The following is a 19,135-nucleotide window of genomic DNA, read 5'->3' as shown; positions in this document are numbered from 1 at the left end:
CCAATTTTCTTTTATTATAGTAAAATAAACATAGCATAACATTTACCATCTTAACCATTTTAAGTGTACATTTCAATGTTATTAAATAATGTGCAACTATCACCACCATCCGTCTCCACAACCCTTTTTGTGTTATAAAACCAAAACTCTATACTCATTAAGCAGTAACTCCTCATTTTCCCCTTTCCTCCAGCCCCTGGCAACCACCATTCTACTTTCAGTCTCCATGACTTTGACTAATCTAAGTAGGCAAATTTCAAATTTATCTTTAAAATCACATTCTTAATATCCCTGTCCCCTGCTAGAAGAATTAAGGAATGCAAAAAGAAATGGATTGTGTAGATTCCTTAAGGCTACTTGGGATATTGGTATTGGAACCAGAAACTCAGGCTCTCCCATTAGACTGAATTACGTATTACTAAGCCTCAATGCAATGCCTATCGGGGTTATACTGTTCTCAATCCCAACCTCCTATCTACTCTCTAGAAGTGGGCAAGAACCAAGGCCATAGTAACAGACAGGGTTACAAAAGCAAAAATTACACGTAGGATTCTTTTAGATCTAACATTCAAATCGTCAAAAAACATAGTGGGCAATGCATCTCTAAAAGCAAACCACAGCAGAAGTTTTAATCTGAAGGGCTGAGAAAGGGCTTTATTACTGTGAAAGAGAAGTTTGCCCTCTATATAGGTCAGTCATGTATTTGGAGAAGTAAAATTACAGTAAAATCTTGAGATATCACATCAGTGTCATCCTTTGAGTAGCAGTTGATAAGTCACTTCTTCCTTCCAAAAGTCTTTATCATGAGGAAACTAAGTATACATGGTGCTGACCTCAATAATTAAAGGAAAGGCCAGTTTGGGAGTGATGACAGTAGAAGTCCCAAGTGGCAGAGATCAGGCTGTGCCTTCCATAACCTCGCTACCCTTAGATCATGGCTGTTGGTCCAGTCTCACCTGAAAGCACATGAAAGAGTGTGACTGCACTTGGCTTTCAAACACTTGCCCTTTCAGCCTATTCTCACAAAAATCTATCTATATAAAACTAATCCTTCTATATTCTGTTCTAAAAAGATTTACTTTTAATACAAATTTTTCTTCCCAAAGGGCAGGTGGTCACAGCCCACAAATCCGTTCCTCACCTCTGCTCACGGTCTGCTATGTCACTATTTATGAGGGCAGTTGTGACCTGCTGTAGCATTTCCAACACTTCATCACATCCAGTCAGAATTTGGGTGGCAAGAGCCAAAATACTGACTTTTAGCTCCTAGGCAGAAAATATCATCGTATTATTTTTAAGCTTTGTGATGAATGTACATTCACAATGACAACATGAAATGATGTTTTAATGATGCATTTCCAAATGAAATAATGAGGTGGCCAGAATAAGCCCAAAGCAGTAAATTCTGCTAGGATGGCAAGTAGCAATTTGGAACAGGGTCTGGAGAGCTGACAGAAATACGCAGTATTTCAGAGGGATCACACTGAGTCCCTAGGAGAAAAGGCCTATCTCCCATCCCATCCAGCACAAGAGAGCTCCTGGTGGCCAGCCCAGAAACTGTCCAGGTGGAAGACTGCCTTGGGTGGTATGAGGATAGCTAAAGAGAAAAACAGAACAGTAAAAGGCACATGTAGAGGCGGTGAATAAAATGAGACAAAAACACAACATTCTGAAACAGTACAAGTGACCTTTTACTTAATGTCTTAAACCCATCACACTTGAAAACAGGCAGTTAAAAAAATTCAATTAAAGTAGCAGGCAGTTACAGGCTAATAAACATTAAAATAACTATTAAAGAGTTTGTGGGAGTACAAATACTAAATAATGTATTAAGACAGACTAGCTAACATCATAGAAATGTTTAGTTTACAGTTATTTTCAATTAAAAAAAATATAAACTCTTTAGGGGACATGTATGTGTTTTTTAACTTTTCCCAAGAAACCTAGACAACTAAGCCTATTCAACCTTTCCTAAGAGTCTTTATATTTCTCTCTATGGTTTAATTAAAAATGTGCTAAGGCTAGGCCGGGCGCAGTGGCTCATGCCTACAATTCCAGCATTTTGGGAGGCTGAGGCGGGTGGATTGCTTGAGGTCAGGAGTTCTAGACCAGCCTGGCCAACATGGTACAAACCCCATCTCTACTAAAAATACAAAAATTAGCTGGGCATGGTGGCACATGTCTGTAATTCAAGCTACTCAGGTGGCTGAGGCAGGAGAATTGCTTGAACCCGGAAGGTAGAGGTCGCAGTGAGCTGAGACCGAGCCACTGCACTCCACCTAGGTAACAGAGTGAGACTCCCTCTCAAAAAAAAAAAAAAAAAAAATTTACTAAGATTAAAATTGAGCCTTCAAATAGACAAAACTTTCTCATTGCTGGAATTTTCTGGGGTCTTTTTTACTATTTTGATTGACTGATTGAGACAGAGTCTCACTCTGTTGCCCAGGCTGGAATGCAGTAGGGCAATCAGGGCTCCCTGCAACATCCACCTCCTGGGTTCAAGCGATTCACCTGCCTCAGCCTCCCCAGCAGCTGGAATTACAGGCAGGCGCCACGAGGCCCAGCTAATTCTTATATTTTTCAGTAGAGACAGGGTTTCACCATGTAGGCCAGGTTGGTCTCAAACTCTTGGCCTCAAGTGATCTGCCTGCTTCAGCCTCCCAAAGTGCTAGGATTACAGATGTGAGGCACCACACTCAGCTGTTTTTAGTATTATTGAGATTTTTTTTTTAAATCATTAACAGCGTAGGAACTCTGAACTAATGATGAGCCAAATCATGTTTTAAGTCACACTAATGACATGCACGATCATATACTGACTCCATACCACATAGCAGCAAAGTGCCAGGTATTTACAGGGCTTGTTGCTAATACAGCAACTTTACAAAGAATATATTATTGTCCTTTTTTACTGATGAGACAACTAAGGCAAAAGAAGTTAAATATTATCAACAACTTAAGTTAAAACTGCACGTATGTCTGCCTATTTAAAAATGGATTATACAATGAGATAAACTCCTAAGTACAAACCATCAGATATATGATTTAAATAGTATATACACATAAAGGAGTAAGAAAAGGGCAAACTGTAATGGCTTTTATCTTTAACTATGGCTTCCTTGGTTGATTTTTCAGTGTGTTTTAACATTTTAAGAAAGAATAAAGTTCTAGTTGATTTCTCTGATTCTCCCACAAAGATGAAATTCTGAAGAACAATGCAAACAACAGCCTTGAGCATCTGTCAAAATTATGACAACCATAACTATAAAAAAATCTTTGGATTACTATAAATTGTCATTTGGGAACAAGTTAGTGAGTTTATACGGAAGCTAATTTAAAAATAATTACAGAAAATGAAATTGACTTATAGGTTTAGAAATGAGATTATTTCGTAAGAAGATTAAGAGAAAACTATCATCTTTTAAAAGTTATTTTAATCAAGAGAATAAACCATCCAAAAATTTTAAATTATTTAATGCTCCAAGATTTATAGATATATGTATGTCTATATAGATATAACTTTCAGGTACATATGAGATCACTTGTAAGTGCCATATTACTTAGTTTTTAAAAGAAGATGGAAGTAAACAAAGGCACAAAAAAGTTGACAGGAGCACATGGATGACACATTATGAGTGTCACAAATATGGTGACCACTGTGCAATGACATAAAAAATCTGTGGAATGAGTGGCCTAATGTTATCTCTCACAAGAATATAAGCCACAAGGTGAATTCTGACATCATAATACACAGAAATTTAGCCAATTAACTGCTTTACACACTGGGTAGAACACATCGTTAAAATAAAGCTTGGTGTTTACCTGTACCTTCAATGTCTCTCCCTGCAAGGAGCTGTCACTGTCATCATTCTCATCAGGTTTAATCAAAATAGTGTTACTGAGAAGATGATTCTGAACTGCCATCAGATAGCGCAGGCAGGAGGATGCAGCCTTTAATACAAATAAGGGCATTTAAATGATCTAAACCCTACTGAAAGAGCGATCATGTAATCCTCATGTTTTTAAAAGATTTTGACAAAGAAAACAAAAAGAGAAAGTACAGAAAACAGACCAAGTTAGTTTTTCAGGTGACTTATTTCCATATGGCTTTCCATACGTACTTTGACACATTTACTATAACCTTCTGCCTTTTGCTACACAATCCTCACTAATCAGAATACTTACTTGAATTTTTGCCTCAATAATTATTCTTCCCCCTCCCTCTCACACACATCTGCATTATAGAAGAATACCCAAACCCTTAAAAGAATCTTTTGATTCCTATTGGTCTCTATAAAACTTTACTCATGGTTTAGAAAACAATATAAAATTAAAAATTAGTAAGGGAATAAACTCTCACTAGATAAAAACACCCAAATCTGATCAATTTATTGCATCAAGTAATTTTAAGCAGGGGGAACAGTCTCTGGAAAAAGTTTTTCAAGTGGATTTGTCTAGCTCTACATTTCTAAGTTAAGTAGTAATCCACTGACTTTCATAAATTATTATTATTATTATTATTATTAGAGATAAGGTCTTGCTCTATCATCCAGGCTGGAGTGCAGTGGCACAGTCTCAGCTCACTGCAACCTCTGTTTCTTGGGTTCACGTGATTATCCTGCCTTAGCCTCTTGAGTAGCTGAGATTACAGGTGTGCACCACCACATCTGGCTAATTTTTGTATTTTTAGTAGAGACGGAGTTTCACCATGTTGGCCAGACTGGTCTTGAACTCCTGACCTCAGGTGATCCACCCGCCTTGTCCTCCCAAAGTGCTGGCATTACAGGTGTGAGCCACCATGCCTGGCCTTTCATAAATTAAGGCCATACAGATGCATACACACACCTGTCAATACAATAAAATGAAAACAGGGATGCTTGATATAACTTTTCTTTCATTAAACACATTTTTACTTACAGGCACAGTTGAAAGGAGCTTTTGAAAATCATCTTTAGAGACAGTTTGGCACTTGGTGATTAAGATACAGGATTCTCGTACAACAATCTTCAGAATGTAGTGTAAAAGTTCATCATTTAGTCTTAAAAATGCAGGAAAAATGTAACAATAAAATATTGATGGTTTATTCATAAAAGAATAAATTTTATTTAATTGGTCTAAGATGACAAATAGAAGATACATAATTAGTTGATTCTGTAAGCAAATCACCTTAGTAATAATGCTAACAACTAGCTATTTACTTAAACCAAACTAATAGAAATCAAATGGCACCCAACTACCAAGTCAATGTATTTTATAAATAACACAGAAAAACAACACTTTTCATCCCCTTCACCAGCTCTAACACACATACTCAGCCTTTCTCATAGACTAGCAATTTGGACAGCACTCTGAACCAAGATCTCCTAAATAAGTTCCAGCTGTTATTTCTGCTACAAACCCTTTCCCCAGGCCCAACTTACTTTACTGATAAAACTGAAATGTGCAATTATCAGTTCTGAGGGTAACTGTGGAATTACCTGGTCCATGTTTCAGGTTTAACATGCTAATGATCATATGCGTTTTAACAGGAGACTAAAGTCGATCAAACACGTTTAAATGTAAATTAATGACTGTGAACACAAAGTCTAGGAATGAATAATATAGCTGGTGTCACCTGTAATGATCATCCTCATCGCTGCCAAATCGGTTGTTTTGGAGCTGTTCAGCCAGATTGGTTAGGATCACATCCCGTAGCTGGGAGAGTCCACTGTTTCTCTCTCCTAACACAGAACAAAGCTCCATAAATTACCTTGGTAATGACTACTAGAAAACTGATGCTATTTTTAAAAAGTATTTAAACAAATAGATTGTTGGCAAGCTAGGAGTACTAGACATACAGACCTATAAAAATAAAAGCAGCAAAAATGACATCACAACAAATCTGACTTTTTAACTAGCATCCTGATCAAAGTGTAATTACCCTCTTGATATATCATTAAGTGTGATTTTCAGTTCCTTAATGTTGCTTTTAAATGCCAACTGTCTTTAATAAAGTAACTTTCGTTGTTGTTTAGTATAACAAAAAGTTAGGCTCCAATGTGTGAAGACAACTGGCTTAGAAATCACCAGTGTCATTATTTTATTTGTTAAACATCTATAGTCACATACATTATGCTAAGCAGTGGAGACAGAAAGTTTATAAAGCTTGCAGATACATAAAACACAGTTTTTGCTGTCAGTCTGGCTGAAGTATAAGCATATATGCAGATAGGCAGATACATTCTTTCTTTTTTTTTTGAGATGTCTTCTCGCTCTGTTGCCCAGGCTAAGTGTAGTCACGTCATCACAGCTCACTGCAGTCTCAACCTCCTGGGCTAAAGCAATCCTCCTGCCTCAAACTTCTAAGAGCTAGGATAACAAGGTATGGGCCACCATACCTAGCTAATTTTTTTTATTTTTTGTAGAGTCAGGGTCTTGCTATATTGCCCAGGCTGGTCTTGAGCTCCTGAGTCAAGTGATCCTTCTGACTTGGCCTACCAAAGTGTTGGGATTACAGGCGTGAGCCACCGTGCCTGGCCTACAGATACATTTTTTTAAATATGCTGACTAACATATATAAAGAAGTATCAATTATCTTAATATGGAGTTGTTTTCTTGAGGACAAAAAAAGGACAGCTGTTCAAAGATAATTTAAAGGATTACTTCTTACCTTCTGTTAAGACCAGCTTAAGTAAGTTATTGATTTCAGTTTCACCTGGGTACAAGATATTTAAACCAGAGCTGAAATGACAAGAAAATAAAAAATATTTAATCAAATGTTCTAAAAATCAAAACTCTAAGTATTTAAATTCTCAGTTTTATTAAAGATGCCAATTGGATTACATAAAACTGTGAAATAACTTTTATTTTAAAAAAATTGAGACAGGGTCTCAATATGTTGTCCAGGTTAGTCTTAAACTCCTGAGCTCAAGCAATCTACCTGCCTTGGCCTCCCAAAGTGCTGGGATTACAGGTGTGAGCCACTGCACCTGGCCCAAAAAGGTATTTGAATCTAAATTCACTGTCACAATCCAGTCCAATCACTTCCCTGATAAATGGCATTCCTCTCCTCCTCCTCCTCTGAATTACCAAAATGATAAGTTACTTGGGGTCAGATGCAGAACTGGTTAAAGGGAGTTGGTAAGTTATGAAAAGTAAATGTAGTCAAGCCTACATATACCAATTGTGCCTCCCCAAAAAATCACTTAAGAAAGTGAATTTCTAATTCTCAGTTTTTCCTAAAAGGAGGGAAGAACAGTACTGCAAATAGCATCAGAATCTTTTTTCTTTTCATTTCTTTATGTGCGCGCGCGTGTGTGTGTGTGTGTGTGTGTGTGTGTGTGTGTGTGTTTTAGACAGGCTCTCACTCTGTCACCCAGGTTGGAGTGCATAGAGTATAGTGGTGCGATGTTGGCTCACTGCAGCCTTCACCTTCCGGGCTCAAGTGATCCTCTCATCTCAGCCTCCTGAATAGCTGGAACTACAGGTGCATGCCAGGACACCCAGTTAATTTAAATATTTTTGTAGAGACGAGGTCCTACTATGTTGCCCAGACTGGTTTCAAACTTGACCTCAGCAATCATCCTGCCATGGTCTCTCAAAGTGCTGGGATTATAGGTGTGAGCTACCACACTTAGACTGTTTTCTTTTTCAACTGAGTTTTAACATTCAATCAATTCTAAAGTATACAATCTGATAAGTCTGACATATATATACACCAATAAAACCATCACCACAATCAAGATAGTGAATATATCTATCTCCTCCAAAAGTTTCCTCAGAATACCAGATTTCAATCATTGCCTTAATGCTCCACAGAAAGAGATCTGAAGCATAATGTACTGTGGAAGGAAAACAACGCCCTGTTATCTATGCTCACCCCTATCATATGGATCTTTCAGACCAACCACCCAGCTCTCTCGGTCACTAAATTATACTCAGTCACTTTAAGGCTGTATTCCTGAATAAAAGTTCTCTGTGGCCAGATGCAGTGGCTCCCACCTGTAATCCCAGCACTTTGGGAGGCCAAGGTGGGTGGATTACCTGAGGTCAGGAGTTTGAGACCACCAGCCTGGCCAACATGGTGAAATTCCATCTCTACTAAAATGAAAAAAAATTAGGTGGGTGTGGTGTTGGGCACTTGTAATCCCAGCTACTCGGGAGCCTGAGGCAGGAGAATCGCTTGAACCTGGGAGATGGAGGTTGGGGTGAGCTGAGATCGTACCACTAAACTCAAGCCTGGAGGACAAGAGCAAACCTCTATCTCAAAAAAAAAAAAAAGTTTACTGAACTAAAAAAAAAAAAGATCGACAATAGAAAATGGCCTGTAAATTCTGCTCTCTTGTCTCAAAAGGTTTTTAAACAGATTGATAAAGGCTTGCATTGTTGAGCGCTTACTTTGCATCAGGTCTTAACTTAGGAAAACCTCAGAAACCCATAAAATGGGTGTTATTTTTATGCCCATCTTACAGCTAAGGAAATGTGAACCTTAAACCAAGATCACACTAGTGAGCGGCAAAGTCTAGAACCCAGGTCTGCTTGCTGCCAAAGCATGCTTCTTAACTACCCTGCCATGCTCTACAAAATGAGAACATCAGCTTGCAAACAATGAAAATATCCACTTAAAGGGTTTTTGTTTGCTTATTTGTTTTAGATCCAAACAGTGAGATAAGGAAATGTAGGTACTTAGTTGGCTTTGGTGCTCTGAGGGTGGGGCCACAAACCCCTCTCCAGTGAAATTATTCCCAATCCATGAAGTCTCGACTGTGGGATGGGGTAAGAGACATTTGTACTACCAGCTTTCAGGGACAATTACAATGCCTTGCAGAAGAATCATTTTGCAGACAGCACTATGAAAATCATTAGCTGTTTACCTGATGGCAAGGCAGACTTCCTTCTGAATTTCAGGGCAAATTTGATCTTTTGGTGCCATCAACAACTGCCAAAGAAGCAATCCCGACCGTCGAATGATGTCTCGATTCCTTTCAGTTTGTGGGCTGAAGAAAAATTTAAATACCACCTACAGAAACATAAAGAGTTTATCTAAAAATGCTAGTTCTACTGGGGATAAAATTATCCCTACAAAGAAAGTACATGGTAGATATCCTATGAACAAATAACCAGATGAATTTTTTTAACCACAATCTCTTCTACTGTATAATGGTATAATTATAGTAAATATTTTGCATATATTAACTGCAATGAGCTATGTATAGCAATACTCCATTAATTACAGTGCAATGAATGTAATTCTAATTACAGGATTAGAAGGTGGGTAAGATGCAGAACAGGAAAGTTATTAAATTTTTATTCTGGTAAAAATGAACTGGCTGAAGCCAAGGTTTGCATTTCCTTTTCTCTACCATCTTATTTATCTCAAAACAGTGTATTTACCTGAAAGACAACGAGAATGCAGCGTATAATACAGGTATCTCCATTAACCATGGCCTTCTCCATAATGTCACAAATACTGCTAAGATGGTGTGCTTCAATTGGATGCTGCTTGCCCAAGACACTTGTGATTGGAAGATTGGGGTTGGTAGCAAGAAGATTGAGTTGGTGTATGCACATCGCACCAACATGGTGCAATAACTGGTTTATAACCTCATTCGTGGTTATAGCCTCTTCTAGAAGATGAAAAGGAAACTGAGTAAGGAAAGACGTCTCTATGGGTGATCCCCAAAGAATAGGACTCTGACTTATAAAAGGTTCATGTGCACTAGGAAAGGGTATTTTGGCTATAATCTCTTTTACTGCTGCCAGAGAACCCGTCTCCCTGCCACAGGTGCTAGGGTGAAAACACTTGGGGAGTTCATTTGTTTGGAACATAAGTAGCTACCACTTACTGCACCCTTTCTATATGCTGAAGAATGGGCTGAATGCTTTACATGGTTCTCAACTTAGACTATTTTAGCCTTGTTGTTGATCAATAAACCAAGAGTCAGAGAAGTTAAGAAACTTGCCCTAGGTCACACAGCTAAGAAGTGGTAGAGCTGGGATTTGGACTCAGGCCACCTCAGTCCACAGCCCCTGTTGGTAATCATTCTAGTAAAACCTCTCCAGTAAAACCTCTCCATGTCCTATGGCTGCTCTACATTAGAACCCCTATAAATGGCTCCGATCTATATATGGCTCCTCATGATTTGACATGTTAAGCTGAAAATGTCCATTAGATAACCAAGTGGAAGTGAATCCATAGTACGGAGTTCAGGCAAAGGGTTTGGTAGTCACTAATATAATGTGGACTTTCTTTTCTACTTTTCGCTTTTTCAAAAAAAAAAAATAGCTTTATCAAGATATAATTTACATTCCATAAAACTCGCCTACTCTAAATGCACAACTCACTAAGTTTTAGTAAATTTATGAAAATACCGTAATCAAGAATGAAAGCTGAGAAAATACACTGACCCTAGAGATAATAATTATTGTGGTGATTAACATTTGTCTACAAGTTCTCTGATATGCTTCTTCCAGGAAGTGGAGCTTAATTCCCCTTCCCTTCAGTGTGGTCGAGACTAACAGTACGGAAAGGGAAAAGTCGCAACTTTATAGTGGAGAAACCTGGCAGACGCTATTTAAACCAAGTGATCAGTTTTTAATATCACTAGTAATAAGTCATGACAATATCATGTATCCTGGAATATGATGTAATTAATATGAAGGAGATATTGCTTCTGTGGTATTCTTCCCCTAATCCATAACATCAGTTTAACCATGAGAAAGCATCAAATGAACCCACAGAGAAGGACATTCTAGTCTACAAATGCCTGACCAGTACTCCCCAAGTGTCCTGTTCTGCTCTTCAGACAGAACAACTCTACCAATCTATGGCCCAAGTTTGCTGCTTTCTTCTCCCAGCAGCTCAAATCTGTAGTGGAGCCACTCTAATGAATTTTTCTTTCCAAATCTGGAATTTCCATTTTTTTTTAAAATAATTTCTTTACTGAAATTCTCAATTTGCTTAATCATAGTCATCATACTTTCCTTTAATTTTTAAAACTTGGATTCCTTTCATTCTTTAAATGTATTTATAATGGCTGCTTTAAGTCATCTGATTTTAAAGTCATCAGTCCAACACCTGAGTTTCTCCTGCATTTCGTGGTTACTGATTTCTCTGCTCCGTTTATTTATTTACTTTTTCAAATCCTTGTTTCTTTCATTCATTCATTCATTTATTTGAGACAGAGTTTTACTCTTGTTGCCCAGGCTGGAGTGCAATGGCACGATCTCAGCTCACTGTAAACTCCACCTCCCAGGTTCAAGCGATTCTTCTGCCTCACCCTCCCAAGTAGCTGAGATTACAGGCACCTGCCATCATGCCCTGCTAATTTTTTTGTATTTTTAGTAGAGACGGGGTTTCACCATGTTGACCAGGCTGGTGTCAAATTCCTGACCTTAGGTGATCTGCCCATTTCAGCCTCCCAAAGAATTTGGATTACAGGCATGAGCCACCATGCCTGGCCTCATTTTTAAAAATTATTATTCTTGTTTTTCTTTTATCAGCCTGGCTTCCTAGGGGGTCACCCCTATCTGTATCCCTTAGTGGTTGTCAACCAATGATTGTGCTCAAACACCTTGAGCCAGTAACACTTTCACCCTGGTTGGATCTGTGTGTTTTGGAGGAACTGCAGCAAAGTTCAGGCAGTTTTAAACTCTGCCCTGGTTTTTACTTCCTGTTGGGCCCTCTCACAGCTTTGCATGTGTATGCAGACTCATGTTGAGCCAGGGTTATGTGAGACAGCTTAGGCTGTCTTAGGCCTTTTCTGTGTAGGTGATTGGTCCCCCACAGCTTTCTCACTATCCAGGTCTCACTAGTAAACTTCTAGCTAGTTGGCTGGGCCACTGCTTGCTCTAAACGGGATCATGATCTAAGGCCAGATGAGCCACTGGTTTCTGCTGTTTGCCACCAAGATGACTACTGTTACTGACAATGCTAATAGACTTGAGGTTTTTCCATGCTTTGCTCCTAACAGCAAAGCTGCTGCTTTTCATGATCTTCCCCACCCTGAATTATTGTGCTGACCAAGCTTGAGGTGGTCAGCAAACTAATTGTCTCAGAGCAGACTGAGGTGGAGGAGAGGAGCAGCTTTAGCTAGGACACCACAGACTGCCACCATTCTTATCCAAAGTTCAGGGTTTTTTCTAATGAACAACCACTCTCAATTTGGTGTATGCATTGGCAATTTCCAGAGCCGGGAAACAGTTGTTTTTGATAATTTTGCCTGTTTTAGTGTTGCTTTATGGGGAGGGGACTTGCTGAGTGATTCATTCCTCCATATTAGTGTAGATGACTTTAAATCAACAAGATTTTAAGTTAGTACTAACTTAATATTAAGAATGTTCGCGCCGGGTGCGGTGGCTCAAGCCTGTAATCCCAGCACTTTGGGAGGCCGAGGCGGGTGGATCACGAGGTCAAGAGATCGAGACCATCCTGGTCAACATAGTGAAACCCCGTCTCTACTACAAATACAAAAAATACAAGAAATTAGCTGGGCATGGTGGTGCGTGCCTGTAATCCCAGCTACTCAGGAGGCTGAGACAGGAGAATTGCCTGAACCCAGGAGGCGGAGGTTGCGGTGAGCCGAGACCGCGCCATTGCACTCCAGCCTGGGTAACGAGAGCGAAACTCCGCCTCAAAAAAAAAAAAAAAATTAAGATGTTCATGTTAATATTAAAAAATACAAAGGTTCTCATTGGTAATTCTATCTAACTATAAGTTTGTCTCAAACTCCCAACCTCGGAGAATCCACCCGCCTCTGCCTCCCAAAGTGCTGGGATTACAGGCGTGAGCCACCATGCCCAACCACCTAAGTTTGTATATAAACAAGTCATTATCAATGCAAAACACTATGACAGCATATAATCCCATGCCAAATACAAATAATCAATTTTTGCACCAAAGTTCCAACAGTTTCAGGAAGCACGTAACAATTTTCCTTTAAAAACATCTATGGACCACCTCAAAAGCCCTATTTACATACTTATTTGCTTAATCATAACTCATCTTTCATGGTTACAGGTAACAAAGGACTTTAGGTTTCAAAAGTTCAAAGAGGGAAAAATGGTGACACATTTTGGGGTTAGGCTATGTTTTCACCTACCAATGCTGTGGTATTCTCTCACATTTCAGAGGGAAATCTTTTCCTGTAAGACCCTGAGCCCACCTCACCTTTGGGCTCAGTGATAATGTGACTGACTCCAAGTCTCTGGCAGACATAATGGAAGGCTTGATTCCCAGGGTTACACCACTGATCGATATAGTCATTAGAGCATGTCCATAGCATGTTGTTCACTGTGTCATAACATGCGCCTGCAAAAACAGCATACTGTATTCAGTCATCATGCCACCAGCTACCTGTACACATAGTTCTCACAATCACTGCTACAAAGTGGAAGGGCAAGGATGCTAATGTTGACAACCCACATCCCTGTTTCCATAGATTTACTTAGCAAGGCACTAGGCTGGGACTCAGCAAGAAGCCAGGATTTAATTTTTAATTTTGCTTAACTCCTGTGTGAGAAAGAATAAGTCTCACAAAATAGATAGCTCTTAGTAACTGATTTATGTGTGACCTACTTCCAAAAAGTATTTAAATGGCTTACATTAAAAACCCAGGTATAACAGAACCAATTAACATTAATATACAATAAAAAGCCCTAGTAACTGAGCCCAAAATTTAGAAATAAGCTTTCTACCAGCCAGGGCAAAGAGAAAATCCAATATATTACTTCACATTCATTTTCTAACAATAACAAGTATATCAATTCCTCACAGGAAATAAACCTTTTTATGGCATAAATCTTGAGAATTTCTTATGGGCATCATCACACAACCTAATAAGCATTATCTTCAAATGCAGTTTATTCAGAGGAATTTTACATATGGCAATTTCTTATACTGAATCCCAAAATTAAAATTTAGTATAAAAAAATTATTTCTGGCTGGGCACAACGGCTCATGCCTGTAATCCCAGCATTTAGGGAGGTGAAGGCAGGAGGAATGCTTGAGCCCAGGAGTTCGAGACCAGCCTGGGCGACACAGTGAGAACTTGGCTCTACAAAAAAATTAAGTTATCTGGGCATGGTGGTATGCTCCTGTAGTCCCAGTTACTCGGGAGGCTGAGTGGGAGGACTGCTTGAGCCCAGGAGGTGGAAGCTGCAGTGAGCCAAGATCATGCCACTTCACTCCAGCCTAGGTGACAGAAGAGACTCTCTCAGAAAAACAAAACAAAACAAAAAACATCTTTCTTTTCAAGGAAACTAGAATGTCACAGGGAATTGCAAGATATTTCAAGACAAATTTCCTAAAACTTTAAATTTTCCAAAGAAATGTGTGCATTTATTTCTTACCCAATCCTGGTACGAGAGCACCACGCCCCAATGAGCTTCCGGCAGCATCTATGAGATCTGCGCGACTTGTAAACTGACCATCCGAAATATTATACACCAAGCTCGAGGCTAGGACTTTGGAAACAAACATTAAGTTGTTTAATGATCCTGAACATTATTTTTAAGGTTTAAATTTCAGGCTATTAACAAGACTTTTATAAAAATCACACCCTTTTCTTGTTGTTGCATATTGGTGGTTATTGGTGGTAAAGAGACGGAGAATATACGCATAAGACCACAGAAACAAAACCGTAACCAGACATCTTCCTAAATTTAATACTGAACCATAGTTTTGAAAGTGATTTTAAAATGGCGACTTTTGCATGAAGGTTCTTTCTGATATACATTATCAAAAGGGTAACTGCAAGAGGGGTTATGATCACTAACATCACAAGATAAAAATGTTTACAGGAAACACTATGCAGTTAGTCAGTGTTCAATAAAGCTTGATGTACACTCAAACACAGCTCAGCTACAATCCTTCCTAATACTGGCTCTAAAACTTGGGAGACACCCTGGCTTTTTCCCTTAACACAGGATAGTGCAGTGGTAAAGAGCATGGACTTTGGAGTTTGAATTTCAGCTCTGACACTTTCGGGTGGCCCTGGGAAAGTCATTGAACATCTGTTTCCTCATTTGTAAAGTGGAAATAATAAAAAGTACCTACCTTATACAGTTACTGTGAAGACTAAATGAGTTAAAATATGTCAAGGATCCATATCAGCATATATACATATGTTGCTATAATTGACTTTATTTTCTTCCCCACTTTTTTTCTAAATTTTTTAATTTTAATTTTTTTCTTCCCCACTTTCAAACAAAACTTTAGCACTGTGTCTCTTGAGTTTCTTTATCATATTCTCATCACCCTAGTAGCCCAGATCCTCATCATGCCTGACTTGAATTATAACATAAATGACACTTTTTTTCTATTTTGTTTTCCCATTAAACAAAAAGGACAGTAGAAAATAGATCTCCAAATCTCTTTTTTCGTGGTACTTACCATGCATATGTTTTCTCCCCACTTGGCCACTTACATGAATAATACCCGTTCTTCATGGCTTAAACTCAAAACCTCATGAAGTCTCTCCTTTCTACCCTACTCCACAATAAGCCTTTTTTTCTCAGATTCTGCAGCTCACAAATCTGCTCCACATGGTTCCTTTCAGCAGGGATGCAGCACTGTCTATCATTTCCTCATTGTCTCATACATCTATGTCATCTCTCCCAACTAGACTATGAGCTCTTTAAAGGCAAGCACCAATTCTTCCACTTTCTGAGCAGCCCCCAAGTGGCCAAAGAAGAACAGGACACAGAAGGAATTGAAGCATTTGCTGATTAGCTGGGCTAAAGTAGGATCACTGGGTAAGCTATATCCTCATGAAAGAATGGTACCATGAAGACCCACTTTAATTAAATGGAGTCAATTTCAATTGAGCAAAAAAGCCATGCCAAGGAGACTAAACACAATTTAATAAGACTAATGGTCATAATATGTGGTAATTGTAGAAAAAAAAAAGGAAAAAACGGATGGTCAATAAAATAAAAACCCAATTTTTAAATGGACAAAAGACGTGAATAGATATTCCTCCAAAGAAGATATACAAATGGCAAATAGGCACATGAAAAGACGCTAAGCATCATTAGTCATTAAGGAAATGCACAAAACCACAATGAGGTACCACTTCATATCCACAAAGATAATAATCAGAAAAACGGAAAATAACAAATGTTGGTGAGGATGTAGAGAAAACAGAACCATTATACTTTGGAGATGTGAACATAAAATGGTGCAGCCACTTTGGGAAACAGTTTAGCAGTCCCTCCAAGGGTAAACATACGGTTACTATATGACCCAGCAATCCCACTCCTATATATGTGCCCAAGCATATGAAAAATTAGCCACATAAAACTTATATACTCATGTTCATATCAGCATTATTCAAAGTAGCCAAAAAGTAGGAACAACTCAAGTGTCCATCAAATTATGAATAAACAAAATGAGGTATTATCCACACAATGAAATATAATTCAACCACAAAAAGTCATGAAGTACTGATTCATGCTGCAACATGGATGAACCTTGAAACACTGTTAGGTTCAAAAAGCAGTCACAGATTCACTCCATCCTGCCACCCTGTGAAGAAGGTGCCTGCTTCTCCTTTGCCTTCCACCATGCTTGTAAGTTTCCTGAGGCCTCCGAAGCAACGCATAACTGATGGATAAAAAAACTTGGAACCAATGAAAAAGAGCTGGGGCTGGTGTCAGGAGACTTGGACCACATCACTTCACCTATCTGAGCCTCAGTAACCACGTAGTGATCCCATCACCCAAGACTGAGAAAGATGTAGGATCACTGGTGTCCAGTAATAAATGCACATTTGCAAGCACTAAGGAGGAGACCTCATTCCATGTACTTTCTTCCTGACGACCAAGCCCACTACAGCAGGGAGTATCTTTAAGCAAGGGTGGAACTGTCCATAAGTGGAGAACACTCTCCACCTCTTCTCACATCACACAGCTCTCCAGTTGATACAATCTATAACTATATTTACATAGAGGGAAAAATGATTCTATATTTATACAGAAGTCTCCATAATGTGTCAAGTATCCTCACACTATCCTATGTGGTAAGTATAATTATCTGCACATTTTTTTAAATGGGAAACTCAAAGCTTTGAATGACAAATTTTCCCAAGATAATAGTTACTAAAAGGAAGAAACAAGATTTTTACATGTCTGTCTGCATCTATTTTTATAGCTCCTCCTGATTTTATTTGTAGCTCAGCCACCATAATATGTACAGAATGAGACAAAACAATAAGTGGTATTTTGCTACTATCAAGTAAAACCAAAAATTAAAAATCAAGCAAACAAACAAACAAAAAAGCAGTCACAAAAGGTCATATGTTGTCTAAGTCCATTTACATGAAAAGTAGAGTATAGGTAACTCCACAGAGACAGAAAGTCAATTGGTAGATGCCAAGGGTCAGGGAGTAGGAGATCAACTGTTGATGAGTATGAGGTTTCTTTTTGGGGTAATGGATAGATCAGTGGTAACGATTACACAACTCTGTGAACATATTAAAACCCAGTGAATTGTATATTTTAAAGGGGTGAAATTTACGGTGTGTGAGTTATATCTCAATAAAGCCACCATGCCCAACCCGAGGAACATTTTTTTAATTCTATATTTTATTCCATTTAACTATGTGTCCACTCTGAAGGCAAAATTGCACTGCTTTAATGACTGAAGTGTGCCTCCTTATAAAAATATATGTATATTTAAAAACATTAATACAGCCAGGCATGGTGGCTCAGGCCTGTAATCCCAGCACTTTAGGAGGCCCAGGCAGGTGGATCATGAGGTCAGGAGTTCGAGAACAGCCTGACCAACAAGGTGAAACCCCATCTCCATTAAAAATCCAAAAACATAGCTGGGCATAGTGGTGCATACCTGTAATCCCAGCTACTCAAGAAGCTGAGGCAGGAAAAATAAAGTACTGATTCCTCCTTGAACCTGGGAGATGGAGGTTGCAGTAAGCCAAGACAGCACCATTGCACTCCAGTCTGGGCGACAGAGCAAGGCTCCGTCTCAAAAAAAAAAATATTTATACATTTTTACACATTTTCTTTTCTATGTCTTATGCTTAGTATTTTGTATGTGTCCTAAAATGGAAGTATTTTACACACATATTTTAATAGCTTTGAAATTCTATCAGCGGGGCATCATGGCTCATGCCTGTAATCCTAGCACTTTGGGTGGATCACCTGAGGCCAGGAGTTCGAGACCAGCCTAGCCAACATGGCAAAACACCATCTCTACTAAAAATTTAAAAATTAGCTGGGCATGGTGGCATGTGCCTGTAATCCCAGCTACTAGGGAGGCTGAGGCAGAAGAATTACTTCAACACAGGAAGCAGAAGTTGCAGTGAGCCGAGATTGCGCCTCTGTACTCTAGGGGTGACAAAGCAAAACTTGGTCTAAAAAAAAAAAAAGAAATCCTATCATAGTGAGTAGAGTTCTTACTGTGTCATCAGTAAATAATGTGACAAAATATTACTTTACTTCCTAAAACTTTGTGGAACGGATTATTATTTCTAGTAATTTTATGGGACAATAGTTTTCAAGTTATACTATTATATCATCCACAAAAAGTTATATTTTAAAATCTTCCTAACCTACATTGAAAACTGGTATTTTTTGTTGTTATCAGAGAGCTACTGAAAACAACTATTTAACAAAGTAAGTTTTAAATAATAGGAGAGCCTTAAAATTCAGAGTCTGAGATAAATCAGGGAAAAGGCCACAAGTAAAATTCACTTACTTTTTAAAGATGACAAACCACTTGTTCCACCAAAAAGAGAGCGGGTGGCAGAGCTGCCTGATCCCCCTGGAGGAGGCACTAGCATCACCAAGTAGGTGCCACAGGTATATATGGGTGTCTTCCGCAGCATTTTTAGAGGGAGCCCACAGCTAGTATTTGCTGGAGAAAGGAATGAAAATGCCAAGTCAAAATATTTGACAAGAAACTAATTTGTTTACCAAAACAGATTAGGATATAATGAGAGAGCCCCAAACTCAAACTAAGATTTGGAAAACAGATTTCCAGATTAGGAAAACAGATAAATAATCGCTAAGGAAAAAGATAATTATCTTCTGGCTCCACAGCCTGATCCCTAGCCTCCTATTACACGGTCTGAACATTTCTTGAAGGTGTTCCCAATCCTCAGTCTGCTCTCATGCCTCTACAAAATATTCCAGAAAA

At 38.7% G+C, this 19,135-nt stretch overlaps 1 protein-coding gene across 10 annotated transcripts in view; it reads right to left on the bottom strand.

The window, feature by feature from the left end:
- The window catches only part of HECTD4 (HECT domain E3 ubiquitin protein ligase 4), a 238,568-nt gene that overhangs the window by 105,916 nt on the left and 113,517 nt on the right, over positions 1–19,135 (bottom strand). For 7 of the 10 annotated variants that reach the window (XM_074402205.1, XM_074402206.1, XM_074402209.1 and 4 more), the window contains exons 9-18: positions 18,695–18,853; positions 14,329–14,442; positions 13,148–13,288; positions 9,373–9,605; positions 8,853–8,998; positions 6,650–6,720; positions 5,615–5,720; positions 4,918–5,038; positions 3,823–3,951; positions 1,142–1,266 (exon numbers count right to left, since the gene is read on the bottom strand). In XM_074402205.1, coding sequence (XP_074258306.1) covers positions 1,142–1,266; positions 3,823–3,951; positions 4,918–5,038; positions 5,615–5,720; positions 6,650–6,720; positions 8,853–8,998; positions 9,373–9,605; positions 13,148–13,288; positions 14,329–14,442; positions 18,695–18,853 — 1,345 coding nt within the window. The remainder of the gene's footprint in view (positions 1–1,141; positions 1,267–3,822; positions 3,952–4,917; positions 5,039–5,614; positions 5,721–6,649; positions 6,721–8,852; positions 8,999–9,372; positions 9,606–13,147; positions 13,289–14,328; positions 14,443–18,694; positions 18,854–19,135) is intronic. The other 3 variants (XM_074402207.1, XM_010342862.3, XM_010342863.3) reach the window with 1 other exon arrangement.

Source organism: Saimiri boliviensis, chromosome 7 (genome assembly GCF_048565385.1).
Source record: "Saimiri boliviensis isolate mSaiBol1 chromosome 7, mSaiBol1.pri, whole genome shotgun sequence".
Classification (NCBI taxonomy): Eukaryota; Metazoa; Chordata; class Mammalia; order Primates; family Cebidae; genus Saimiri; species Saimiri boliviensis.
This window is presented reverse-complemented; position numbering and strand designations above follow the sequence as displayed.